At 47.7% G+C, this 27,341-nt stretch overlaps 1 protein-coding gene across 7 annotated transcripts in view; it reads right to left on the reverse strand.

Annotated features, from left to right (window-relative positions):
- Positions 1 to 27,341, reverse strand: part of LOC102948183 (syntaxin-binding protein 4) — a 151,798-nt gene that overhangs the window by 109,374 nt on the left and 15,083 nt on the right. For 2 of the 7 annotated variants that reach the window (XM_037911138.2, XM_043523464.1), the window contains exon 1: positions 12,090 to 12,574. The exons of 2 other annotated variants lie outside the window; for them this stretch is intronic. In XM_037911138.2, coding sequence (XP_037767066.1) covers positions 12,090 to 12,154 — 65 coding nt within the window. In that variant the 5' untranslated portion in view covers positions 12,155 to 12,574. Of the gene's footprint in view, positions 1 to 11,878; positions 12,014 to 12,089; positions 12,575 to 27,341 lie in introns of those variants that run through there. 3 more of the 7 variants (XM_037911133.2, XM_043523466.1, XM_043523467.1) reach the window with 3 other exon arrangements.

Below are 27,341 nucleotides of genomic sequence, written 5' to 3' on the forward strand. Positions count from 1 at the left end.
GGGCCTCTCTCAGTCCCAAGAGAGAACCACCATGAAACTAAGAGCACAAAAAAAAGCCTTCCCCCTTCTTGGTCCTTTGGGTCAGGTGCCAGCCAGGTTAGCTGAGCTTCTTAACCCTTTACAGGTAACAGGATGTTGCTTCTGGCCAGGAGGGATTTTATAGCACTGTATACAGAAAGGTGGTTACCCTTCCCTTTATATTTATGACACGCCCCCCAAATCACAGATAGGGTGAAAACACTGCCTGTGACTTCTTCCTGGAGCTCTAGGAAAAAACAGAGTTAATAAGACACATGCATCTCTAAATATACTACTAACTGTATAAAGACTAACAATATTTCCCACATCTTAAGGACGATTTGGACCAGTTGATTCCAGGAAACTTTCACAGGAGAGTGCATCAGCCACGTTGTTAGAAACTCCTGAAATGTGTTGTATGTCGAAATCAAAATCTTGGAGAGCTAAACTCCACCGAATAAGTTTTTTGTTATTTCCCTTGGCGGTATGAAGCCACTGTAGCGCAACGTGGTCGGTTTGCAGATGGAAACGCCATCCCCAAACGTATGGGCGTAGCTTTTCCAAAGCGTAGACAATGGCGTAACATTTCTTTTCACTGATTGACCAGTGGCTTTCCCTCTCAGATAGCTTCTTGCTGAGAAACATGACAGGATGGAACTCTTGATTCGGTCCTTCCTGCATTAAGACTGCTCCCACACCACGCTCAGACACATCTGTGGTTACTAGGAACAGTTTGTCAAAGTCTGGGGCCCTTAGCACAGGGTCAGACATGAGTGTCACTTTAAGCTGGTTAAAGGCCTTCTGACACTCTTCGGTCCACTGAACGGCATTTGGCTGTTTCTTTTTGGTTAGGTCTGTTAGTGGGGCGGCGATTTGGCTGTATTGCAGTACAAATCGCCTGTAATATCCAGCCAAGCCTAAGAAGGATTGGACCTGTTTCTTTGAATTTGGGACAGGCCACTTTTGGACAGCATCCACTTTGGCCTGTAGGGGGTTGATAGTTCCTTGACCCACCTAGTGTCCAAGGTAAGTCACACTGTTTAGGCCTATTTGACACTTCTTAGCCTTAACAGTTAGTCCTGCCTCCCTTATGCGCTCAAAGACTTTTTGTAGATGTTCCAGGTGTTCTGCCCAGGAATCCGAAAATATGGCCACATCGTCAAGGTAGGTGACTGCATATTCTCCCAATTCCGCTAGGAGACCATCTACAAGTCTTTGGAAGGTGGCGGGTGCATACCGCAGCCCGAAAGGGAGTACATTAAATTCATACAGCCCGACATGTGTGATGAAGGCTGACCTTTCCTTGGAGGATTCATCTTGTGGCACCTGCCAGTACCCCTCGGTTAAGTCCAAGGTAGAGATGAATTGGGCCCATCCCAGTTTCTCCAATAGTTCATCTGTGCGTGGCATTGGATAGTTGTCTGGGCGAGTTACCGCATTTAGCTTACGGCAGTCCATGCAAAAACATATCTCCCCAACTGGTTTGGGAACTAGAACCACTGGAGATGCCCATGCACTGCCGGAGGGGCGGATTACACCCATCTGTAGCATATCCTGGATCTCCCGTTCTATAGCAGTTTTAGCTTGAGGAGACACCCGGTAAGATTGGGCTCTAATTGGGTGAGCATTACCTGTGTCAATGGAGTGGTATGCCCGTTCAGTCAGTCCTGGGGTGGCTGAGAATGTTGGAGCGTAACTAGTGCACAGCTGCTTGATCTGCTGTCATTACATATGCTCAAGGGTCATGGAGAGGTTCACCTCTTCCACGCCACCATCACTTTTCCCTTCGTAGTAGACACCTTCAGGCCACTCACCGTCATCTCCTCACTGGGCTGTAAACTGGCAAACCTGGAATTCTCCGGAATAAAAGAGCTTTAGAGAATTAATATGGTACACCTTAGGCTTTTGGTTTGAGGTAAGGAATGCTATGAAATAATTAACAGCTCCCAGGCACTCTTGGACCGTGAATGGCCCTTCCCACGATACTTCCATTTTATGTGCCTGGAGCACCTTTAAGACCATGACCTGGTCCCCTACTTTGAAGGATCGCTCTCTGGCATGTTTATCATACCAGGCTTTTTGCTCTTTTTGAGCATCCTGTAAGTTTTCTTTAGCAAGAGCTAAAGAGGTTCGAAGGGTGGTTTGTAGGTTGGTTACAAAGTCCAGAATGTTAGTTCCGGGAGAAGGTGTAAACCCCTCCCATTGCTGCTTCACCAACTGTAACGGCCTCTTAACCTCACGGCCATACACAAGTTCAAATGATCAAAATCCTAAACTGGGATGTGGTACAGCTCTGTAGGCAAAGAGCAACTGCTGCAACACTAGGTCCCAATCACTGGAGTGCTCATTTACGAATTTACGTATCATGGCCCCCAAAGTTTCATTAAACTTCTCCACCATGCCATTTGTTTGATGGTGATAAGGGGTGGCAACCAAGTGATTTACCCCAGGAGCTTCCCAAAGGCTTTCCATAGTTCCTGCCAGGAAATTAGTTCCTGCATCTGTAAGGATGTCGGAGGGCCAACCTACCCTGGCAAAAATGTCTATTAGTGCCTGGCACACACTTTTAGCCCTGGTGTTGCTTAGAACTATTGCTTCCGGCCATCGGGTGGCAAAATCCATGAAAGTCAGTATGTACTGCTTTCCTCTGGGTGTCTTTTTCAGAAAAGGACCCAGAATATCCACAGCTACTCGCTGATATGGAACCTCAATGATGGAGAGTGGCTTTGACCTGGTCTTGGGGTTTTCCCATTCTTTGGCATACCTCACAAGATCGGACATAGGCAGAAACATCCTTACACATTCCCTCCCAATGGAATGACCTCCCCAAACAGTCTTTGGTCCTGTTCACCCCAGCATTGCCACTAGGATGATTGTGGGCTAAGCTCAAGAGCTTTCCCCTGTACTTAGTTGGAACTACCAACTGTCTCTGAGGATGCCAGTTTTCCTGGTGCCTACCAGAAAGAGCTTCCTTGTATAAAAGTCCTCTTTCTACAACAAACCAGGATCGATTTGAAGAGTTGAGAGGTGGTGGGTTGCTCCGTGCCTCCATCCAAGCTCTCTGGAGGCTTTCATCTGCTTCCTGTTCGGCCTGGAACTGTTCCCTTGATGCTGGAGACATCAGTTCCTCATTGGATTGTGGACCTAGGCTTGGTCCCTCTGGAAGTGATGCAGGTGATGGGGCTGTTTCCATTAATGATGAACTGCTCTCCGCTGGTGCACATGAGGTATTTCAGGCTCTGGCTGAGCCTCTTGTGTAGGGTCATCGGCTGCTGCTGCCAGTGCAGGCTCGTGGTGCCCTCTGGTGTTGGAGCTGTAGACGGGGTTGCAAGCGCTGGACTCAGTGCTGGCAATGGTTCTGGTGCTGGTTGCTTCGCCAGTTTCAGTTCAGGGACTAGCTTTGGCTGGGTCTCTGGGACTGGATCCACTACGGCCTTTGCAGTCGTTGGCAGAGGATCCGGTTCCACCACCTCCATCTGGGTCTCTGGTAACCCAGACGGGGCCCTGGTGGAAGGCTCAGGAACAGGGATAGGTGTGGAAGCTTGCTTAGTCTGGCTGCGGGTGACCATTCCCACCCTCTTGGCCAGCTTTACCTGGTTGGCCAAGTCTTCCCCCAGCAGCATGGGAATGAGATAATCATCATAGATTGCAAAAGTCCACAGTCCTGACCAGCCCTTGTACTGGACAGGCAACTTGGCTGTAGGCAAATCGAAAGAGTTGGACTTGAAGGGTTGAATTGTCACTTGGGCCTCTGGGTTGATTAAGTTGGGGTCCACTAAGGATTGGTGGATAGCTGACACCTGCACTCCAGTGTCCCTCCATGCTGTAACCTTCTTCCGGCCCACACTCACAGTTTCCCTTCGCTCTAAGGGTATCTGGGAGGCATCTGGGCCTGAGGACCTTTGGTGTGACCCCGGTGCAATGAACTGTAATCTGTTCGGGTTCTTGGGGCAGTTGGCCTTCACATGCCCCAGCTCATTACATTTAAAACATCGCCCAGTTGACTGGTCACTGGGGCGAGGTGGGTTGCTGGAGAATGGTGTGGTGGGACGATAAGGTGTCTGGGGTTTTCTTTGGGATGTAGGTGGGGCCTTGGGTTGCCCCCGGTGGTAGGGTTTTGTTTTGGGTTGCCCCTTCTGATATTCGCTCCAACTGCTACTAGTTTTTTTCTTTTCTGCCACCTCCACCCATTTGGCTCCAATCTCCCCCACCTCAATTACAGTTTGGGGCTTCCCATCTAGGATGTACCTTTCTATTTCCTCAGGAACACCCTCTAAGAACTGCTCCATTTGCATTAGGAAGGGCAATTCTTCTGGAGATTTAACACTTGCTCCTGATATCCAGGCATCCCAATGTTTCACAATGTGGTAGGCATGTCGGGTAAATGACACGTCTGGTTTCCACCTTAGGGCTCTGAAACGCCGACGGGAATGCTCGGGTGTTAGCCCCATTCTGACTCTCGCCTGGGTTTTAAAAAGTTCATAACTGTTCATGTGTTCCTTAGGCATTTCAGCCGCCACCTCTGCTAAGGGTCCACTGAGCTGTGGCCTCAGCTCTACCATGTACTGGTCTGTAGAGATGCTGTACCCAAGGCAGGCCCTTTCGAAGTTTTCTAAGAAGGCCTCGGTATCATCGCCTGCCTTGTAGGTGGGGAACTTTCTGGGATGGGAAGCGGTACCTGGAGAAGGATTGCTAGGGTTGGTTGGTATATTCTGCTGAGCCCTTGCCTTCTCCATCTCCATTGCAAGCTTCCTCTCTTTTTCCTTCTCCTCCTCCATAGCTCTCTTGTGGGCAGCTTCCTCTGCCTCCACCCTGGCTTTTTCTGCCTCCACCTCCAAGTGCCTTAAGGCCATCTGTCTATCATGCTCTTTTTGTTTCTCTTCAGCTTCAAATCTGGCCAGCTCTAGTTTATTAGCTGCTTCACTGGTAGTCATTTTCCTGCTTTCTTGTGCTTAACTCTAGCTATACCTGAGAGGGGGGTCGGGGGGTAAAAAACTTGTGAATTTCCCTGCAGGAGGTTAACTACCCTGCCTTTAGGTGGAAAAAAACTCCAACTCAAAAAAGTTTTTTTACAAAGGGATTTTTCTAACGCCTCTGTCTCCAGGCAAATAGACAGAAAACCCTCTAGCTGCTCTCACCTTTAAAAAAAAAGCTCTTCAGGTCTGAGCTTTTTCAAAATGATCTCTGGTACAAAATGATCCCACTGCTCTGCCACCATGTTAAGGTTCCTTCCACATTCTGAACTCTAGGGTACAGATGTGGGGACTCGCATGAAAGACCCTCTAAGCTTATTCTTACCAGCTTAGGTTAAAAACTTCCCCAAGGCACAAACTTTGCCTTGCCCTTGAACAGTATGCTGCCACCACCAAGCGTTTTAAACAAAGAACAGGGAAAGAGACCACTTGGAGATGTCTTCCCCCAAAATATCCCCCCAAGCCCTACACCTCCTTTCCTGGGAAAGGCTTGATAATAATCCTCACCAATTTGTACAGGTGAACACAGACCCAACCCCTTGGATCTTAAGAACAATGAAAAAGCAATCAGGTTCTTAAAAGAAGAATTTTAATTAAAGAAAAGGTAAAAGAATCACCTCTGTAAAATCAGGATGGTAAATACCTTACAGGGTAATCAAATTCAAAACACAGAGAATCCCTCTAGGCAAAACCTTAAATTACAAAAAACAGGAATAAACCTCCTTCTTAACACAGGGAAAATTCACATAAATCAAAAGATAAACTCATCCGCCTTGCCTGGCTTGCCTATACTGGTTGCAATATTGGTGACTTGGATTAAGATGGTTGGAGAAGATGGATTTCTGCCGGGCCTCTCTCAGTCCCAAGAGAGAACAACCACATAAACAAAGAACAGAAACAAAAGCCTTCCCCCTTCTTGGTCCTTTGGGTCAGGTGCCAGCCAGGTTAGCTGAGCTTCTTAACCCTTTACAGGTAACAGGATGTTGCCTCTGGCCAGGAGGGATTTTACAGCACTGTATACAGAAAAGTGGTTACCCTTCCCTTTATATTTATGACACCCTCTGTTTACCTTAGGTGCTCAGATGGCCCCCATGACCATAGTACCTGAGCATCTCACAATCCTTAATGTGTTTATTAATGATCTGGATGATGGGATTAATTGAACCCTCAGCAAATTTGCAGATGACACTTGTGACAGGTTGGGTCACAGAAACCCCCTTGGGAACTACCACCTGATGTGCTGGGACTACCTCTGAGCCCGTTTTCCCTGGCAGCTTGGGACTTCAGTACCTTGCCTGGTTGTGCCAGACACGCTAGCCTGCTACAGATACAGACCCAGGTCTGAACTACATCCCCCAAAAGCTGCAATCTTAACTGAAAACAGCTTAAGAAGTGCTCCTGTCTCCAGACTCAGATATCTAGTTCCCAATGGGATCCAAACCCCAAATAAATCCGTTTTACTCTGTATAAGGCTTATACAGGGTAAACTCATAAATTGTTCGCCCTCTATAACACTGATAGAGAGCTATGCACAGCTGTTTGCTCCTCCAGGAATTAGTACTTGCTCTGGGTTAATTAATAAGTAAAAAAGTGATTTTATTAAATATAAAATGTAGGATTTAAGTGGTTCCAAGTAACAAAAGACAGAACAAAGTGAATTACCAAGCAAAATAAAATAAAACACGCAAGTCTAAGCCTAATACAGTAACAACCTAAATGCAGGTAAATCTCACCCTCAGAGATGTTCCAATAAGCTTCTTGTACAGACTGGACTTCCTCCTAGTCTGGTCCAGCAATCACTGACACCCCTGTAGTTACCGTCCTTTGTTCCAGTTTCTTTCAGGTATCTCTTTGGGGTGGAAAGGCTATCTCTTGAGCCATCTGAAGACAGAATGGAGGGATTTCCAGGGGCTTATATAGTCTCTCTCTTGTGGGTGGAAACCCCTCTTCCTCCCTGTGTAGAATCACAGCTACAAGATGGACTTTTGAAGTCACATGGGCAAGTCACATGTCCATGCATGACTCAGTTCTCTACAGGCCCAGCCATTGCCCACATGGTAGCCCGAACGTTCCCAAGAAAGCTCAGATGTGGACTGGTGTCTATCAAGGTCCATTATTAGCCAAGTATTTCCATTTACTTGAATAACCCCTTCACACCATGTTGATCAAATCTGCCGTAAGTGCTTTCTACAGCAAATACTTTAAATACAAGCACAGAGCCAACATTCCTAACTTCAGATATAAAAATGATACATGCATACAAATAGGATGAATACATTCAATAGAACATAACCTTTGCAAAGATATGTTACATGGCGTATCTAGCATAAAACATATTCCAGTTATGTCATATTTACTCATAAGCATATTTCTATAAAGCATTATGGGGTGCAACGTCACAACACTAAGCTGGGGGAAGAGGTAGATAGGCTGGAGTGTAGGGATAGGGTCCAGAGTGACCGAGGCAAATTGGAGGATTGTACCAAAGGAAATCTGATGAAGTTCCACAAGGACAAGTGCAGAGTCCTGCACTTAGGATGGAAGAATCCCATATGGCACTGCTACAGGCTAAGCAGTAGTTCTGCAGAAAAGGACCTGGGGATTTCAGTGGACGAGAAGCTGGCTATGAGTCAGCAGCGTGCCCTTGTTGCCAAAAAGGCCAAAGGTATATTGGGCTGTATTAGTAGGAGCATGGCCAGCAGATCGAGGGATGTGATTATTCCTCTCCATTCGGCACTGGTGAGGCCACACCTGGAGTACTGCATCCAATTTTGGTCCTCCCACTACAGAAGGGATGTGGACAAAATGGAGAGGGTCCAGCAGAGGGCAACGAAAATGATCAGGGGTCTGGGGCACATGACTTACGAGGCTAAGGGAACTGGGGTTATTTAGTCTGCAGAAGAGAAGAGTGAAGGGGGATTTGATAGCAGCATTCAACTACCTGAAGGGGGGTTCCAAAGAGGATGGAGCTAGGCTGTTCTCAGGGTTGGCAGATGACAGAACAGGAAGCAATGGTCTCAAGCTGCAGTGGGGGAGGTCTAGGTTGGATATTAGGAAATACTATTTCACTAGGAGGATGGTGAAGCACTAGAATGGGTTACCTAGAGAGGTGGTGGAATCTCCATTCTTTGAGGTTTTTAAGGCCCAGCTTAACAAAGCCCTGGCTGGGATGATTTAGTTGGTGTTGGTCCTGAGCAGGAGATTGGACTAGATAACCTCCTGAGGTCTCTTCCAACCCTAATATTCTATGATTCATCCTCACAACACCCTGGAGGGGGGGTGCCATTATGCCCATTTTACAGCTGGAGAATTGAGGCCCAGAGAGGCTAAGTGACTTGCCTAGGGTCCCACAGGAAGTCTGTGGCAGAGCAGGAAGTTGAACCCACCTCTCCAGCTAGCACCCTAACCACTGGACCATCCTTCTTCTTTAACTGTCATAGAGGCTGAGCGCCTCACAATTGTGAGTGGATTGCACCTTCACTATACCCATATGAGGCAGGCAAGTGTAAGCCCCCATTTTGCACACAGGAAACAGAGGCACTGATAAATTAAAGGCTTTGCCCAAGCTCACACAGGAAATCTGCGACTAAGCCAGGAACTGAACCTAGGTCTCCTGGGGCCCAGCTTAGCGTCCCATCCACTAGGTCATCCTTTCTTCCATGAGAACATGCTGATAAAAAACTCTTGAATCCTGTTTGCACTGCAGCTTCCACCAGAGACGACTCATACCTGCCAATAGTGGGGGGGAGGGGCAGAGTGAGGGCAGCGGCTTCAGCAGATATTACTGAGCATACTCAATACAAGCCAAGCGCAAATCTGGAGGCTGGGGCGCCTCTTGCTTCCACCATTGTTCCAAAGTTCTGCTTATGGCCAATTGCTGCTACAAAAGCCTGCTCTTGTAGACAAGGCCTAAGAGGAGGATGTAGGGCCTGGAAGTCATCTCCCACACCTTTTTACCTACCAGGCAATAATCTAGAGACCTCCCTATGCTCACAAGTATTTCCACTTCCACCAAATTGGAGATGCTGGGCCAAATCCCGCTCTCCACCACACAGGTGTAAAATCAGAGTTCCAGCCCTAAAGTCAGCACAGTCGACACTGAATACGCTCAAGTGTCACTAAGAGTATTAGGTGGTTCGGGTGGAATCATGAGGGAGCCAAATTCAGGAGCAGATGATGACACTGCACATGCTTTAAAAAGGAACGACTAACGTCTTTGGGAAAGCACAATGTCTCTGCTTATTCCTGGAGGCACCTCGCACATTTCTGTTTGCCTGAAAACAAATGATTGCTTATTATTATAGCACACCCTGCAGGGCTGAGATGCACCTTTTGCATGTATTCAATACAGGCGATGACGTGCTAGAAACTGGAGATCTGGATTTAAGTCCAGACTTCACCCTCCTTGTGGAAGCATCTCTCGGGTTTTAAGTTGTTAGAGGAGTAACAATTTTTCCTGCAGCTGAAAAAGCAACAGAGCAATCCAAAAATATTCTTTGCTTATAACATTCTCCACCCCTCCTGGAAGGAATTTGCTAATGAATTCCAGTGAAAGCTACACAAATCTCTGTTCCTTTTAGTTCAACATTCAAGTGTTAAACCATCAAAGAAAACAAATTTATTGGAAACATTTAAAGAGGTTAGTCTCCCCTTACTAGGTTCTTCCTTATAAGGCATATAATGAAACCTTTATGGGATTATGGGGACATAAGAAGTGAATTATTTCTAGCAAAGGCAAGAGAAAGCTCTTTTCAGAAAGCTCAGGATTGCTTTTAAAGGCAAAACCCCCTGAACGTGTCTCACATGTCACTAGAAATACAGGATCAGATCCTCAACTGGAGGAAAACCAGCGTAGTGCCACTGAAGTTAACAGATCTACAGTAGGTCACACCAGCTGAGGTCCTAGCCCACTGAATCCATAATTCATCAGCCAGTGAAGTCAGTCGCACTATGGGCCCAGCTTGGGTCCATTCAAGTCAATGGGAACACTCCCATTGGCTTCAATGTACACTGGAGCGGGTTCCACATATAAGTCTATGTACCATATTTACAATTAGATATTAGCTGTCTTTCCTCTGCCCAGATTTTCTGCTTCATGGAAGCATGTACCTTAGAAAGTCAGATGAAGCCCAATGAAGTGAATGGAAAGCTGTTTTGGATTGGGCACTGGGAGGGGGACCCGGTAGCTTGGATGCTCAATTCACACAACAGTTGAGGGATGAATCAGGCCCTTGTCATTTATTTCTGATTGGTTTCAGTAACACCATGCTCTCCCTTTCTGAGGTTTTAAACACAGTTGTATATTTACTGCCAGTTTAATCAAATAATTACTCTTCTAACCAAGCACTTACAGTATCAAATGTCCTGTCAGAACCAAAATTGCATGTGTCATTCTGTGCATGGTATGAGCATCAGGGTGCTAATCAAGAATTCCTGGGTCCAAATCTGGTTCTGACACTGATTCTGGGGCTGTGGCCAAGTCCCTTAACCTATCTGCTCCTCTGTAGTTGGGTTACTACTACTTACCAGCCTGGGAGAATTAAATTAGATATTGGTGCAGATTTAAGCCGGTGGTAAATTGGCATAACTTCTTTGAGGACAATGGACCTACTTGGAATGACACCAGCTGGACCGACGATGTTAAGCACTAATTTTCCAGCACATTTCCCATTTATGATGGCGACAGTATTTGCATATGGAATGCAGGAGTCATACACTGTACCAGGCAGGCTTCCTTCAAACTGCCCCATTTGGGAAATTAACTAGTTTACTCAGCCTCAGGTGGAATTTAGAGAGAATTGAGCATCCAAGCTACCTGGTCTTCCTCCTAGTGCCCAATCCAAAACAGCCTTCCATTCACTTCATTAGGCCTCAGATCAGACTCATAGCAAGGCACTGCCAGTTGCATATGGATGTGGGGTGTGCATCTGCCTTTGACCAGATACCACCACTCATTTCATTTGCGGTCTCAGATTGGACTTGTGCAGCAGGCTCCAGGGGCCTGATCCCCTTTGCCTAGGCCACATTCCGCTATTTACACCTAGACAAAGTGGATGGGAAATGCTACCAGATCTGAATGGGAGCAGAAGGACAAATGACTCCGCAAGCTGAAGAGACCCTCGGAGCCTTACCCATTTCTGCTTGTTAGTGTCCTGGAACAAGGACTGTTCAAAAAGCAGCAGCTCAGCCCCAGAGTCTATCAAACCCTCTTCCTTTCCTTGCCACAGGCTACTGGTTTATTTTAAGTCATTTTTAGTTGCATTTGTCCTTCCATGGGGTGGTTCTCCAGTTATCAACCTGAGAGGAAATAACTGGCGAGAGTCTTGGTGCAGGTTCCTAGAATCTCATGGAGTTCTCCTAGTGCTAGGAGCTCTCATTTCTATGATCCCAAGCTAGGAGGTTAGCATATCCCAGGTGCCAGTTTAGCATTTCTAGGGTATCACACCTGGAAGCTGGCTGGCAAATGTATCTTTTAAACTCCGTCCCTTCTAGTGTAAGAGTCTCGGAGCAGGGAACCAATTCAATTCTGCTGCCTTTTCTACTGGTGCAGCTCGATTGGCGTCATTGGGGACAAGGCTGCAATGTCCCTTTCAAAATGTTTTGTGCACACTTAAGATCCCAAACAAACGCTACTGGCTCAGAGAGAGGTCACAAAACGAGCGGCTGGAACAGAGCAGCTGGGAGCCAAGAGCTTTGGGGAGATATTCCCACCCCTGTGGGACCCTTGGCAAAGCTTTTCACCTCGCTCTACTTCAGTTCCCCCACCCAGAAAGACAACCCCAGTGACCCATCTCACACAGGAAGGGGGCTGAAGCGTAGTGGCTGCCAGGCTTAAATAATCGAGCCTTGTAAAGGGTGGCTGGAAGAAGGAAGTTAGAGGAATGCACCTGCTCTCCTTTCAGGGGACCTGCAAAGCGACTCCAAGCAGCGCCCTTCCCCTATCACAAGTCAACGCGATCTCCTCGGGACCCCCCCGCGACGGGTCCATTCCCGCTGGGCTGTGCGCCGCCACAGGCGGCAGAAACACCCGGCCCTTTCCGCTGGGCCCGCGCTCGGCTCCGCGGCGCCCCCTGCCGGCCGGGCCAGCAGCCCGCTTACCAGTAGATGAGAGAGAGCCCGTCGAAGCGCTCCAGGTCCCTGCCCGGAGGCCGCAGATAGGACATTCTCCGCGGCCCGCACTCACTCGGCCTGGGCACAGCTCCCGGCCAGCGCCCGGTCCGGGGCGCGGCGCCCGCTGCAGCGCCCCGCGGCCATGTGGCTGCAGCAAGGGGCTCCCTCCGGCCGCGCTCGCTCTGCCTCTCCGCGTCCTGCTGCCGCCGCCCCCGGACAGTCACCGCGGCTTTTCACCGCAGCGCGACGCGCCTAATCCCAGCCGGCCGGGCCATGTGACGGGCTCCGGCCCCGCAGGCGCGGCGGGGCTCCAGCGACCCCCGCCGCTGGCAGGGCTAGCGACAGCTGGCGCGGCTCGCGGCTTAATCCTGAATGGCAGAGCCGCCGGCAAGGGCAGGCTCCGGCTCGAGGGCTGCCAAGGCTGGAGCGCCGGCGCCGGGCAAGGAGGTGCCAGCTGGGCGCTGCCTCGCGCCGCCTCTCCCTGGATGCGCCGGAAAGGCAATAGTAGCACCTCTTCAAGGGGCTTGCGCGTGCGAGGTCCATGCTCCTGGGGTCCTGTACGGATAGGGGTGTTTGTACATTTCCACCGCATCTCTAAAAACAGCTCTGTAAAACGGGACTGAGTACCAGGGATATCCTTACAACGCCCCCCTCCACCCCCCAGTGGGGATGTAATCCCACCCCCTGAATTTCCTCAACACCCCTCCCCCCCATGGTCAACTAGTTACAGTGGTGCCAATTTAGTCATTGGTTGGAAATCACTGGCTGCCCAGAGCCCGACGCAGCTCATTGCACGAATGGGGCGGGTGCTTGAACCCCTCCCCGCCACACAACCAGCCTGCGTTGTGTGTGACCCACGCTGCTGCTGCTTCGAATAATCTGGGGCTGCTTCACAGAGCCCTCAGAAGGGAAATCCCATGTGCATAGGAGTGGAGATGGCTCCGCCCTGTAGCACTACAGGGCAATAGTCATTAACAGGGACCAGGCTGGCTGGCTCTACAGCAGCTGGAGAAAGAGCAGGATTTATTATTATGTAGGGTGTAATTGGGCTAGTGGCATTAAAAGAGGTAAACCAGGAATAAAAAGCGCAGTGACTGAGTATTAGAGGGGCCAGTACCATTTGATGGCCATTCAGTCCTTTGGACCAGGGTTTCTCAAACTTTTGTATTGGTGACCCCTTTCACAGAGCATTATAAATGCTGAGGGCAAAGCAGGTTTTGAGATGGGGGCTGACAGCTCATGACCCCCACTTTAAGAGCCCCTGCTTTAGACACAACACTGCTTTGGTGAGATGAGCAGTTGACATCTTACCCGAGAGTCAGAAAAACAAACCTACAATATATACAGTAACTGTGCTCACTGCTCCTGGCCTAGAGCCTCAGAAAAGGGGAACTTGTTTATGATATTGCCAACCCCAAGTCTTCAAAAGTTATGAGATTTATGTAGCAATACCATCATAGAAAGATGGTTTGGGTTGATTTTATTTGCATTCTGGTCACAGTTCGGTCACTTTTCAAGCTTTTCTCCATAACCGCAGAGGCGAGAAACTTACTTTTAATTTTTTAAAGTAAATCTGAGATTCCCAGTTAATTTTAGGATTTTGGGAGCTGGGTGCCATCCAGACCAGTGAGGGGTTATTTCATTACTCGCCATGTAACCCCAAGTGCTCTGGTGCTGCAGCTCCCTGCCTGGGGCTGCTCAGTCAGCAACATGGATGCACTCTGTCTGTATGCTGTGCGACCCTCATCCCATAATGGGACAGCAGTTTGCCTCCTGCAGCAACACAGTCACTCCCTAGTTTCCACCAGCATTAGTAGGGGCAAGATGACCCCTACACCATCCCATCCTGGATTTTCCCCAAAACCACGTGCTCTAGTGTCCAGCCCTTTCAAGGAACACAAAGATGTTTGCTCCTCTAAAAAAGAGGAAAGGCACATCTTATCACTGAATTGAAGGGACTGTTCATTGGATGGTTCAGATTAAAACAAGATTACAAAGGTTTTAAGACCCCATATACGCAGTAAAGGTTGACATGGTTATGAACAAATAGCATTAGAAAGCATTTTTCACTTGTAAGACTTTAACAAACTATGGTCTAGGTATCAGGTAAAACTTAGCAGACACTTCTTCCAGCAAGCTGGCAGACTACCTCTCTGGTCAGGATCTCTCTCCAAAGACAAAGTGCTCCGTTTCTTTGTCTTGTTAGGTGAAAAGGTAACAGGGGGGAGGGTTCTTTGCCCCACTTTTGTTGTCCAGTGAACACTGAAAGGGATTTTTCAGAATGTTGGCTTACCCCAAAGTAGAGTTCATTGAACCTGTGAGAAAGGCGACATGGAGTCTGATGGTGAAAGAAGGTTTGTACTAGTTTCTTCCTCCACTGGTGTTTTCTATTATACAAATTGATCTGTTCCTGCCCCTTCGATGCAAAAGAAGGGGGCACTTGTCTCCCACCAGGTGTCAGAATTGACTTGCAAGCGTAGGTCATCAGTCCTTTGTCTGGGAGAAACATTTACCTACTCCACAGCCTGGTAAACACATTTTAGTGCCACATTTCCCTCACCTAGGGTTGGTCCCTTGGGCATTTACCACACATGCCAGCCACACAAGAATGTTCATGATCTGTGTGTTCTTAGTTGTCCAGTAACACCTTACATGACACATATCAGATACACTGAACTGACCAGACCACCTGAAAACTTTCCATCAGATATCAAGGAGCCCCTTGCCCTCTGGCACCGAGATGCTCTTCAATTACATGAGGACTATGGGGCAAAGGGGGAACCCACACACTCACAAGTCTCACAATATTTGGTAAGTTGGCAACTATGTGTTTAGTTAGCCATTTTCTCACTGCTGGTGAACTAACTAGGCACATCCTTGGAGAGTTCTCTCTCTCTCTCACACACACACACACACACACACTTACTTTGCTGTTTATCCAGAGCCCTAAGCATTTTTGGTGCTTTGCAAGTAAATGAAAGTCAATCCCTAGCCTGAGGGTCTATGATCTAGTGGGGAGGAAATTAAAGTGAAATGAATCTTCTGAAGGAAAATTAGCAAGGACCCAACCTGCAGGTCTTACCCAGCCAGATCCTGGTTGACCTTTAGGCAGGTGGGGGTGGGGGGGAAGACATAAGGGCTGGCTTCAAACGCAATGCCTACACTTGGGGAAAGGGAGGGACTTCCTGTGTTCCTGAGGGTGCCCTGACCCATAGCTCTACAGCACACCCCTCAGCACTGGTCTGCAAACAGGGAGAATCTCACAGGGAGAAATATGTCCCCTTATGCACTTGGGTGCTCTCGAAGAAATCCTGCATCTGCGGCTTCCCATGGAGTGGTGCAGCCCTGAACAGAAACCACTGCCAAGCTGTAGCTGAGCTCCCCAGCCCTTGCACAGGCTAGAATCACCCTGGACTTCAGTGGCATTTTAGTCCAATTAAGGACTGCCACATCAGGCCCAAATCGTGCAAGAATGAGCTTGTGTGTGTTTCAAGACCATGAGTGCTGCGCACGACGGAGCGTATGGATACATATCCAATCTAAGAAATGCACCAGAAAGGCAATAGTAGCACCTGTTAAAGGAGGTTGCACGTGCAAGGTCCATGCAAAGTGAGTGCTCCTGGTGTCCTGTACGGATAGGGATGTTTGTACATTTCCACTACATTTCTAAAAACAGCTCTGAACAGGTCTATAAAATGGGACTGAGTACCGGGGATATCCTCACAAACCGCCCCACCACCCCCAGTGGGGATGTAATCCCATCCCCTGAATTTCCTCAACACCCCTCCCCCCCATAATTTCAAATGATGATTTGTAAGCAACGTCTGAATGAGCTCTCCCGAGACAGCTAGTAATGAGCCGGGGGGGGGGGGGGGGGGGGCGAGGAAGGCTTCAGGACCAGACTGTATTTACATGAGCTCACCTACTCTGCCTAGGTATCCAGGACCAGAACTGCACGCAGTATTCAAGATGTGAGCATACCATGGATTTATATAATAAAAGTGGAGGAGCTTGGTTTGCCAGACCGATCAGCAAAGCCAATGTGAAAAGGCTGCAAAACACCAATCCTCTAGACCAGTGCTACTCAAAGTGGTGGTCCGCGGACCGGTGCCGGTCCGCATGCCATCAGCTGCCTGTCTGCGCGCACGTTGGAAAATAAAATTGCCAGTCCCCCACACCAGATAGCTTGAGAAGCACTGCTCTAGACTGCATCGACATGCAGAAAGCCTTATAAGCCAGTCACGGTCAAAGCCAATTTTAGAAGTACTTAACAAGACTATTAAAAATGCTGGAGACACAGTTTATTCAAACATACATGGCTGTCACGTCATACTTTCTCTTTAAGCAAGAGATATCACACACTACAAACAGGAGGCCAATATTAAGTGCATCATCATTTGTTAATCCTGAAGTTGGACACTGATTCTGACCAAGACCAACAAATGCTCACTATCTTTGTGCAGGAAACTCAACTGACTGGCTAGAAGCATGCAGTGCAACAGTGAAAGACTCAGCAGTTGAGAAAATGACGAACTCTCTCACCACATTCAGAAAATGTGCATACATGGCTGATGAATGCACCGATGCAAATGGGCATCAAGTATTACATCACTGCATACATTATCTTGATGTCACTTGTAGGCCAGTAGATGAATTTCTAGATGTTCAGGTTATAGAAGACACAATGGTTACATCTGTGACAACCCACTTCTTAGAAGGGTTAAATGTTTGTAAATTGGACCCCAAACAGATGGCTGCTTGTGCATTTGATGGAGCTGCAAACTTCTCTGAAAGACATGGTGGAGCACAAGCTTTGCTCAGAGAAAAGTGTAACCCTAATCTCTCCTGTACACACTGCAGAGGCCATCTACTCCAACTAGCTCTAGTACAAACTGCAGAATCTTCAGAAAGGCAGTAAAAAGCCATAAATTTAATATCTTCATTATATTCTTTTTTCAGCAAGAGTCCAAAAAGTCTGAACATCTTGGAAAAAATAAAAGATACACTGGGACTGAAGTTCAAATTAGTCCAACCTGGGAAAACCTGCTGGCTTTCTCACGAGCAGTCCTTGGCTGTTGTCTTAAAATTACTACAACCATTATTACTGGCTTTGGAAAGTATCTGCTGAGATGGATTACTTTTGTTACTAAGCTCAGAGAAGACTCATCGCCATGCTCTCTCGTAAGTCTACTGTTGAAACCACTTGGGTCATTAAATAATGTCATCCAGGCATCTGCTACCACAGTAGTAGATCTCAGTCCAGCAAGAGAAGCTACATTTGGATCAGAGAGATATCCATTGAAAAAGTACTGGAAGAAGCAAAGACTTCAGTCCAGAAGTTGACTAGTGAAGGCACTTATATTGACTCCTTAAGTGAAGAGGACAAGAAGTGTTTGTTAAGCCAGCTGAAAAAGTACACAGACTTGATTCTTACATCTCTACAACAGTGACTTCTGGATTCTACTCAACCTCTACATAGCTTTTACAGATCCCTGTCTTAAAAAACCCGACAGTTGAGTGGAATGAGGCACTACCTGCAATGGGGCTGCCACGTGATCAGGACAGAACAGAGCATTTGAACACAGAGTGGAATATCACACGATAAATGAATGAATGAATGAATATTTGACTTCAACTTCTTTTTTTATCATCCCTACTGGCTCAACCCGATCTTTGTGCTATGTTTCCTGGAGTGAAAGTAGTAGGAATTCATCTTTCTAGTCCCAGTTACAACAGCTACAGTTGAGCTTTCTTTTTAGTCATTGAATACAATTTTGTATTCTGAAAGAAGTCGCCTTCTGCCTGATCACATGAATGAACTAATGAGCATATCAATTGAAGGAATGGAAGTACTGGACACACGAGATGCCACTGAAGATGAACGCACTGCATTGAAGAAGTTTGTTAACAGAGTTGTTCAAAATTATAACAAGAAACCAAGAAGGATCTAGATGTAGTGTTTCACAGATGGCTTGGGTAGCCAACATTAATTCGTATGATTTTAAAACAGGAGTTAAATCTAATAAAATGGTCATGAAACATTTCTCAGGTTTTTACTATGGTGCCATAGAGCCCGTCTTCGCCCTCACTGTCTCACTCCTCATCAGCCCTGACCTCTCCCCCTCGTAAATTCAGACACACACTCCCATTTCAATTCCTGGAGAAAACACTGCTGACTTCCACAGCATACCAGCATTACTGCACAGTTGAACCCAGAAGGGAGGCACCAACCACAAAGCAGCTCATGTCAGTGTCCATGTCCAACAGTGATATATACACACTCAATGACTATGCAATTTGACAACCTGCTCTAATGGAACAGGGGACCTAAGGGTGCACTTCTGCAGGTGGCGAAGCAGCTCCCAGCTGTGTTTTAGGATGGCTGTGGACTCCAGTGCTCGCCTGGATACCTGGCGATGTTTACAAGGCTCCAGAGGCACTGCAAGTGGGTGGCAGATCATGGATGACTGGTGTCATTGCCAAAGAGTGTAGGTCTATGTGGATAATCAGTGTCAGTGTAGGCGGGTAAGCAGGGAGGTGTTACCCTTTGGCAAGCTCCTCTTGCTGGAGTCCATGGCAAGCTCCAGTGGTATTAGTTGTATAAAGCTCCAGAAGAGCTCCACCCCCTTTAATGGCATGTATACCTCAACAGGAAGGGTGTCCTAGCACAGGGGCTTCCAGCACAGAGCTCTACCAGGGGATGGGGAGTTGCAGTGTAAGGTAGCTCACCAGATCCTTCTTTCCCCTCCAACAGCCAGTGGCACTAGCCGCACAGCGCCTCTCATGACATACGCTGGGAACAGAGAGTGGTGGTGCAGCAGAGAGATTCCTCTGCCACTGGTGCTGCTGGATCCGGGGAAAACCCTCCAGACTGAAGATCTCCCAGCCTCTGTCCCTCCCTGGTCCTTTGATCACTCTCTTTTTCTGAAGGTGGAAAGGAGGGTGCAGGAACTGCCTGATTGGGGGTGAGGAAACCAGAAAGGATAATTGAACTGTAGCTGAGTATTGTATGGCACTCCATCATCAATGGATTTGAATTCTCACTACACCCCTGCAAAGTAGGTCAGTGTCACTCAAGAATCTTACTGTCAGCAGACAAGGAGGGAAGAGTGAGATTACAGAAAGCTCATGAATCTGGTGTGTACATTCTAGTTTCCCAAAAGAAGGTCTTAAATGAAAGATGGTGCCACATCTCACAATGACACTGACGACCAGTATGTGCACAGCTACTATGCAAGAAGTGTGTGTGTACACACACAATTTTCTTAATGTATGTATCAAGGTATTAGTCACCAGCATAGGTGAAAGAACAGGTTCTCCTCCAGGCGGGAGGTAAAAAACTGTATATCTGTTCGGATGGAAGCTAGCACAGTGGATGCCCATTTACATATGAAGTCAAATATCAACCAAGAGACATTAAATCAACAGGAAAGGAGCACAGGACAGAAGCTTGGAGGCAACTTATCCTGTCTGAGTAAAGCCCGTGAACTTAGGGGCTGTTTCTAGAAGGCAGACAGCATCCCTTCATACTGCACCTAGGAAGCAAACAGACAGCATGTCCCCATTTGTGAAACTGGGATCTCAGCTAACCTTGGTTAAGAATGCTGTAGAGAACTCCAGGTGAGAAGTTGCTTTAGACAGGAAAATTAACCTGAGAGTTAAGTTTAGCCTCTAGAAGGTGGTTATGATCTTGTTTTACATGTAACCAGCTGTTTCCAATATTCTTACTATCACTTGATCAACTTATTCTTGTTTCCACTCTGGATATAGTTAAGCGCTGTGTTTTAAGCAAGAGTGCTGATCCTGAGTTGAATCTTACAAGCTAATGTGTTCTGTTCCTTTGGGACCAGCAGGCCTGGCAGTGCCATGAGTAGCCAAGGTCGGAGCTGGATAGGGACTGGGGAACTTCTCAAAGGGATTCAAACTGGAGCACTGATTGCCATCCTGCAAGGCAAAGGTTGCTGGCATAGCCCAGAGGATAGTGTTCAAGTGACTAACACTCTGGAGATGTTAGGGAGCCAACTCCCCACTTAGCACAAGCAAGACTCCCTCATGCTGAGGCCAGGGATAATGAGGTAACTCCCAGTCCTGAGTACCCTGAGAACCGTCACAGTCAGTATAACCCCCATGCTCCTGACAGGGAATGGAGACATGGTAGATTAAGTGACTTGGACAAGGTCACACAGCAGGTCTGAAACCAAGCCAGGAGCTGAATGCAGGTCTCAGTAGCGTGACCGAGCTATTAGACCAGGCTTCCTACCCAGCAGAGCCTCCTTCCTTGCGAAGAGGAGAGCTGCACAATGAAACTTCAACTTTTCGCCACCATAAAGGGAAGCAGGCAAGAGGAAGCAGGCACTCGGGAAAGAAGCAGAGATGGGGTCAGGACATAAGTGATTTGGCTTAAAGAAGAAACAGGAAACATTCAAAGGCAGGGGCCGGGGGTGGGAGGATGACAGAGAAATGGGCACTGAAGAGGGGAGGCTGTTTCTGAATTCAGGCAGCAGGCTGTTAACCAGAAAGCAGTGACCATGGGGCTGGTTCCTGCAGCAGATGGAGCACTGGCTGTGAGTCAATCCAAAGCTTCATGGCTTAGCACAGACGAGCGCCTTGTGGAAGAGTGATCAATATGGCATGTGCCCTGGACTTAGAGGAAGGAACTAACTCCACTTGAGTCAGGTGCTGTCAGCACAGCCTGTGGCCAAGCCTGCTTGAGGAGCACCTTGCAGCAGACGGCTCAAGTGAGCCAACTGAGCAAAGGTTCCCCCCCACACCGCCATCTTTTAGTTAAGATCAATGTTCTTGTAGTCAAAGCTTGGAAGACATGCTGTGCTGTCTGCTTGACTCTTCATTCCCAACTGTTGTGTGGCTGCTGTCTACCCAGCATTAAGAATACGGGGAAGCCACACTGCCAAAGATGGATTCCAAATAATCACGTTTATTAACTATACCAGACTCAGCTACCTATGGACACTGCTGCTGCAGCAGGGTTCTGATGGCTTCTGCAAGAGATGACAAGGAGGCCTATGAGAAGGCTTCTGAACATTCAAAGGATATTACCCAATTTTTACACTACACCAACAAATCCCACTAAGAAGCGCAAGCAACTCAATCAGGAGCTGTGGAGAAGGCGAGGGGAGAAAAGAGACCCACACACTAGGCCAAAGCATTCTCAGCTGGTGTCAACTGTTGTAGTTCCACTGAAGATCCAACCCATGGTGAATTCATTCAGAGATCAGCTAGGTTTGTCCATAGCTTAGTTCAGAAAGAACCACCACACCACTTCCCAACCACACAGGCCAGCTTGGAGAGACAAAGCAGAGAATATGCCTGGCTGCAGCAAAGGCTCTGAGGCGTGGCAGACAGATGTCTGCACTAAGCACTGACATTTCTAAGTCCTTGAGAAACTGGAGCCACCAGGGATGTTCATTCCAAACCTACTCCTAACACGTGATGACACAGAGCTGGCTGCTCAGGTGAGCAAACTGTTGTGTGTAGATGGAGATGAATTAGCAGACTGAATTGTGCACCATGGAAGCCAACCTTCATCTGAAAGCCAGGTTCTAGGAGCCTGAATTTTGGACAAAGGTAAGCCCAGCACTGCTGTTGGTGTCCATAAAAGTAGAAGTTGCCTTCAGGTTGACACTTTATTTATTTTTATTTTTTTAAGATTTGAAAGTTTCTAGTTGTGCAAAATTCAGAGCAAACCCCAGAGCAGCGGTGGATGGGAGCAGCATTGTGACAAGATGGGTTAAGGGGATTCATTTTCTGTCTCCCCTGCTCACACAGACCAAACCACATGCAGGAAAATGCTGGAGGATTTTAGTTTTGCCTGCCAAGTTTTTTTAACCCAGGTGAATCAGATGTTTCTGCTACTGTGGCAAGAGTCCCATCACTGATGGGAAAGGATTGTCCAGTGGTTAGAGCACGGCCTTAGGCTGTGGGAGACCTGGGTTCCACTCCCTTCTCCACCACGGACTTCCTGTGACCCACACCTTGGGCAAATCAGTTAGTCTCTGTGCCTCAGTTCCCTGTTGGCAAATGAGGATAATAAATTAATGCTTCCCTACCTCAGGGTGTTAAGAGATTGTGATCTACTGCTGAAAAGCACTCTGGTAGAAAGAGGTGGCATTTGGGCAAGGCTTGGAGGAAGAGAGGGAAGTGACTTGATGGATCAGCAAACGGGTAAATAGTAACATCGCCGTATGTATTGCACAGGCACACGGGCATGTAGGACTGTCTACATTTCAGGTGGGTCAGAGGTGAGCTTTGCCCGAAGCCACAAAAATTAGCATCAAAGGTAGGATTAGAATTCAGGAGAGCCTCTCCTCCAACCTCTACAGCTCCTTGCCTCGCTCAAGCCCTGTCTCATGTATTATTACAGTTCCTGCCACTGAAGTGTAAGAAAAGAACAATCACCCCAGGCAATAGTATTTTGGCAGCTACAGAAATGCTTTGAGTCCTGCTTACCTGCAATGGCTGCTTTAACTCAACCTCCTTCTGTACAGACTAGACAAGCTGAGACACTCGAGCAAATGTGACCTATGCGCCCCCTTGTGGAAAGCAGGAAGAACAATAGGTGGGAGGAAAATAAACTTGACTCTTGAGCAACACCATGCAAGACAGACAGACGGGGTTCACCCCAAGAGCATGATGTAAATCAAGGAACAGAGAGGAGCAGGACACTGCGTAAAGTCCAGTAGGAATTTCATAATGCAGATTTAATTTACATGGGAAGTGCTGGGACACTGTGGGGAACAGATTTCTGGGCCAATTACAAAGTGAAGGCTGCATGGAAAAAATGCAGTGAATTAGGGAGTTATTCCACTGGCTTGATCAGATTAAAAACAACAAAAAAACAAACAAACACCATCATCTTCCCTCCCCTAACTGGTAGCACTCACTGAAGGCTGATGGATTCATCTTTCTGCAGTAGATCATTTCTCAGCTTCCTTTATGCGAAGGAACCAGCTCTTTCCTGCATAGGGTCACCTGCTGCCGTTACATATTGGTCATGCTCAGGCATAATCCTGTTTGTGACGCCAACCGTCTCCACCCCAAACAGCTTAATCATCACAGGGGATTATGGGTCAGAAGGCAGTGGAGCTGTGCTGATTTATATCAACTGGGATCTGGCCTCATCATTTCTGGTGGTCAGGCCTAGGCAGCAAACAAGCGCATAAGGAACAGAGATCCTCTTTGTCTACACCTCGGGTTAAATCAGTAATGAGATCTGGTCATGCGAATATCCTTGGGCCAGAGCCTGAATGCTTGCACCGCCTCCTGACACCATCAGGTGTTTAAGCACCTATCCGAGTCCCATCCCATCTTTCCTCCCACTGCCCCTCCCCCCATTGTAAACAAACAGAGGGAGGGAGAAGCACACAGAAGCAGGGTTATCTCAAGGGAGAGCCATTGCACGAGACAGTCACCTGGATGGTGTAGTTTAACGATCTAGAGTCCTGCTCAGCTGAGATGCCTCACTGCCAGCAAGCAGGCAAAGGGGGTAGGGAACATAGAATATCGGAGTTGGAAGGGACCTCAGGAGGTCATCTAGTCCAACCCCCTGCTCAAAGCAGGAGCAGTCCCCAATTTTTGCCCCAGACCCCTAAATGGCCCCCTCAAGGATTGAACTCACAACCCTGGGCTTAGCAGGCCAATGCTCAGACCACTGAGCTATCCCTCCCCGAAGCTGGAGCCCCAGCTCAACTCCACCTATGCAACACAGTCCCAGGCAGGAAAGCAACTCCTTCCCGCACCCAGAGTGAGGGAGGAACTGCCCCCACCCTGGGCAGACAGGGATGTTACTGGGTAGGTGCTTGGCCATGCAGGGAAGTTCCTTTGGAATGAGGTAGGGTGTGAATTCAAAGCACTGTCGCTATTCCAGAATAAGAGAACCGGCGAGTCATGCCAGAATAGTGAGTCCAGAAGAGTTTATTCAACAATTGTTATTCTGGTCAGTTTCCCTATCTAGACAAGCCCTAGCCCTCAGGGTTCCCTTAGGGACCTGGAGACAGTGTGTGTAGGCAGGCAGTGTGCTGAAAGGCTTTGCAGTGGAACAACTGGGTTTCTCACCTCATGGGCTCATTGGTGAGTGCAATATAGTCCCTCCTAATGACTGGCACACTCACACCCCAAGATCTCAGATAGCCCTACGTGGGAAGAAGGGGACTATTATGCATGGTGTCAGAGGCTGACACTCTTATGTGGGATGATTGTTCCACTGGCATCCAATTATGCATGAGGAAGATAATTTGTTACTAAAAGCAGCTTGGGACTCTAGAGTCCCTCCTCCCACTGAGGCAGAAGGATCCTTCTCCCATCACACAGTTCCCTATGGCCTGGAATACCCAATGCCACCACCTATTTTGACAGGCCTTGAAACACCTGATGTTCCATTGCATGTGCAAAAAAAAAAAAAAAAAAAAAAAAAAAAAGGCCCAGCCCCTCTGCTAGTGTAAGCTAGCTTAGTTCAGTCAACTCCCATGGAGCTGTGCCATAATTTGGGACATAGTGCGTTACAATAAAGACATGGGGTCTTGTCCGAGGGAAGGAGTGAGACATTTAGATCACTTGATCTCCTTGGCACCTGCCATCCTAGAGTCACACTCAGAGTGCAATTGGTAAGAGGCAAAAAGGGAAGGGCGTGGTCGCTAGACAGAAAGGTGCCTTGAGGCATAGCCCCCACACCCACAGCTGCTCCCTTCGGTCTCTCTCTCTGGCCCAGCCCACACCCCTCTTTGTGCAGGTCTGGGGTGGGCCATCATGTCACACTACATACTGTGAGCGGCTGTAGGAAGTTCTTTCCCTCTCTTGCTGCTGTGTTGCAAAAATGTTACCAGGCAGGGTTCTGGGGTGTGTTCAGCACAAACTGGTTTTCACTGTCAGCAGAGGAAGGGTTAAAGGAACCAGGGTTTGCCGAAACTGCTCCGAGCCCCAACCCACGACGACTCTCTGCAGAAAGGGCTGTCTGGCTCTTTGCTGGTCCTGCAGACTAAAGGCTCTCCCACTTTTCTCCCAGTTTGTGTAGTTTTTCAACCGTGCAATTCGCTTTCTAGGTCATTAACTATTTAGTCATTAATTGCATAGGCAGGAACAAAATCTGTCCCAACTTTGTCCTTTGTTTTAGATCCACAAGCTGAAAGTAAACAGGGAGGTGAGGGGCACCTGAGGGAGAATGGAAAATTACAAAGCCAGCTAGAATGTTTCTGCCGCTCTCACTTCATTGCTAGTTACAGTGCCTCTCCTGCAGGTGCTCAATGCCCTTAGCTGCCACTAGTCAGCTAAACTAGGGAGCAGGCTCTGCCTAGGACATGCTGTCTACGTTCTGTCCTTTCACAGCAGCGGCAGGACATGGCCCATTTCTCTGCACACATTCATGTTCCCATCTCTCCTGACTGCAAATACCAGTTGCTTAGTGAGATCGCAATCAGGCATTGGCTTCAGTGCTCTTACCCCAGTGTGAGGGAGTTCAGGATCAGGGTTCTCTGTGGAAGGGACTGTGCCTTTTTCTATATGCAGAGGTGTGTGCATACATCTTTGTAAGTAAGGCCCAGCCCCTGCTTTCGCCTGCACCAGTTAGAGCCTCATTTCCAGGATGGGCGCAGGCAGCAAAATCTGCCCCTGCAGAGGGTGTAACCTTTTGCTTTCCTTATAGAGGTGGAATGAGGGAGGTTTGACAACAGAAAGCAGGCAGAACTGGTTCCTGGAAGCCAGCAGATTGTTCATCAGGGGAGTGGCCCTGACAAGAGCCAAGGATGAGAAATCTGATGTCTGAGCACTCACCCACTGCAGCGGAGGGCAGTTTCATGTGCAGCCTTGCAGCTCAGCTTCGCACACAGGGTGCTGTTAGCAAGCAAGAAATTAACTCCTATCAACTCTGCTCCTTCCTATTGGAGTTTTTCTCCTCTAATTCTTTAAGCAAATGATTCTTCACACACAGCCAGCAAGTAGCAATACAAGCAAGGAAGGCTGAGATTTGCTTTCAAAGGTTTCCATCAGACAGACCTTTTCATCACTCACTGTGTTCATATTCCCCAGTTACAAAAGTAAGGAAGCTGAAAATTCATGTACTCCAGTAACAGAGCTAGAGGGAGCCGGATTCTGCTAGTCTTACACAGGGCCCTGATCCTGCAGCTGACTGTACATGGATGAATCCCTGCACGCCAATGGATCATATCTCATTTCCCCTACTCCATGGGGATTTAGTGCTGGTGAAAGATCCCTGATCACTTCAATCTCCAGTGCTGGTTACCTGTATACCCCAAAACTACAATATGTGCAGTAGCTGGGTAGGCTTCCCCTTCAAAGTATTTCAACACTGACCTGGAAAGCCCAGCCCAGTCTCCAGAGCCCATTCAGGTCTTGGATTCATAAGAACCACCATACTGGGTCAGACCAAACGTTCACCTAGTCCAGTATCCTGTCTTCCGACAGTGGCCAATGCCAGGTGCCCCAGAGGGAATGAACAGAACAGGTGATCATCAAGTGATCCATTCCTTGTCATCCATTCCCAGCTTCTGGCTAACAGAGGCTAGCGACACCATCCCTGTCTGTCCTGGCTAATAGCCATTGATGGACCTATCCTCCATGAATTTATCTAGTTCTTTTTTGGACCTTGTTATAGTCTTGGCCTTCACAACATCCTCTGGGAAGGAGTTCCACAGGTTGACTGTGTGTTGTGTGAAAAAAATATTTCCTTTTGTTTTAAATCTGCTGCCTATTAACACAAGAACTAGGGGTCACACAATGCAATTATGAGAAGGGGTAACACACACTTAAGTTCTCCACACTAGTCATGATTTTACTAGACCTATATCATATTCCCCCCTTAGTCATCTCTTTTCCTGATATTGCCAGCTAAGGGGCCCAATTAGTGCCAAATGTAATGGAAGTATTTGATACAAACTGGTTTTCAGCTAAGAACACCTATCAAATACACTGGGCTTGATTCCCCTTTTCCTTACATGACTCATTGACTCAATTCAGTGTTGTCAAAACATTTCAATAAAGGTAAAAGCCTTTCAACTTTCTAATTGCAATTCATTTTATTTTGACATATTGTACTAACAGGATTTTAATACTATATTTATACACCTACATTAGAGTCACAAGAGTGTTTTGACATTTATAACTTATCACAAGGAACTCTGACATCAGCACAGAATGTTTCATTAGTTCCAAATCCATGTTTTTTTAGAATTTCATTTAATGGGAAACATTGGCAACACTTTCTGACCTGCT

This window comes from Chelonia mydas, chromosome 10, assembly GCF_015237465.2.
Source record: "Chelonia mydas isolate rCheMyd1 chromosome 10, rCheMyd1.pri.v2, whole genome shotgun sequence".
In the NCBI taxonomy this organism is placed as follows: Eukaryota; Metazoa; Chordata; order Testudines; family Cheloniidae; genus Chelonia; species Chelonia mydas.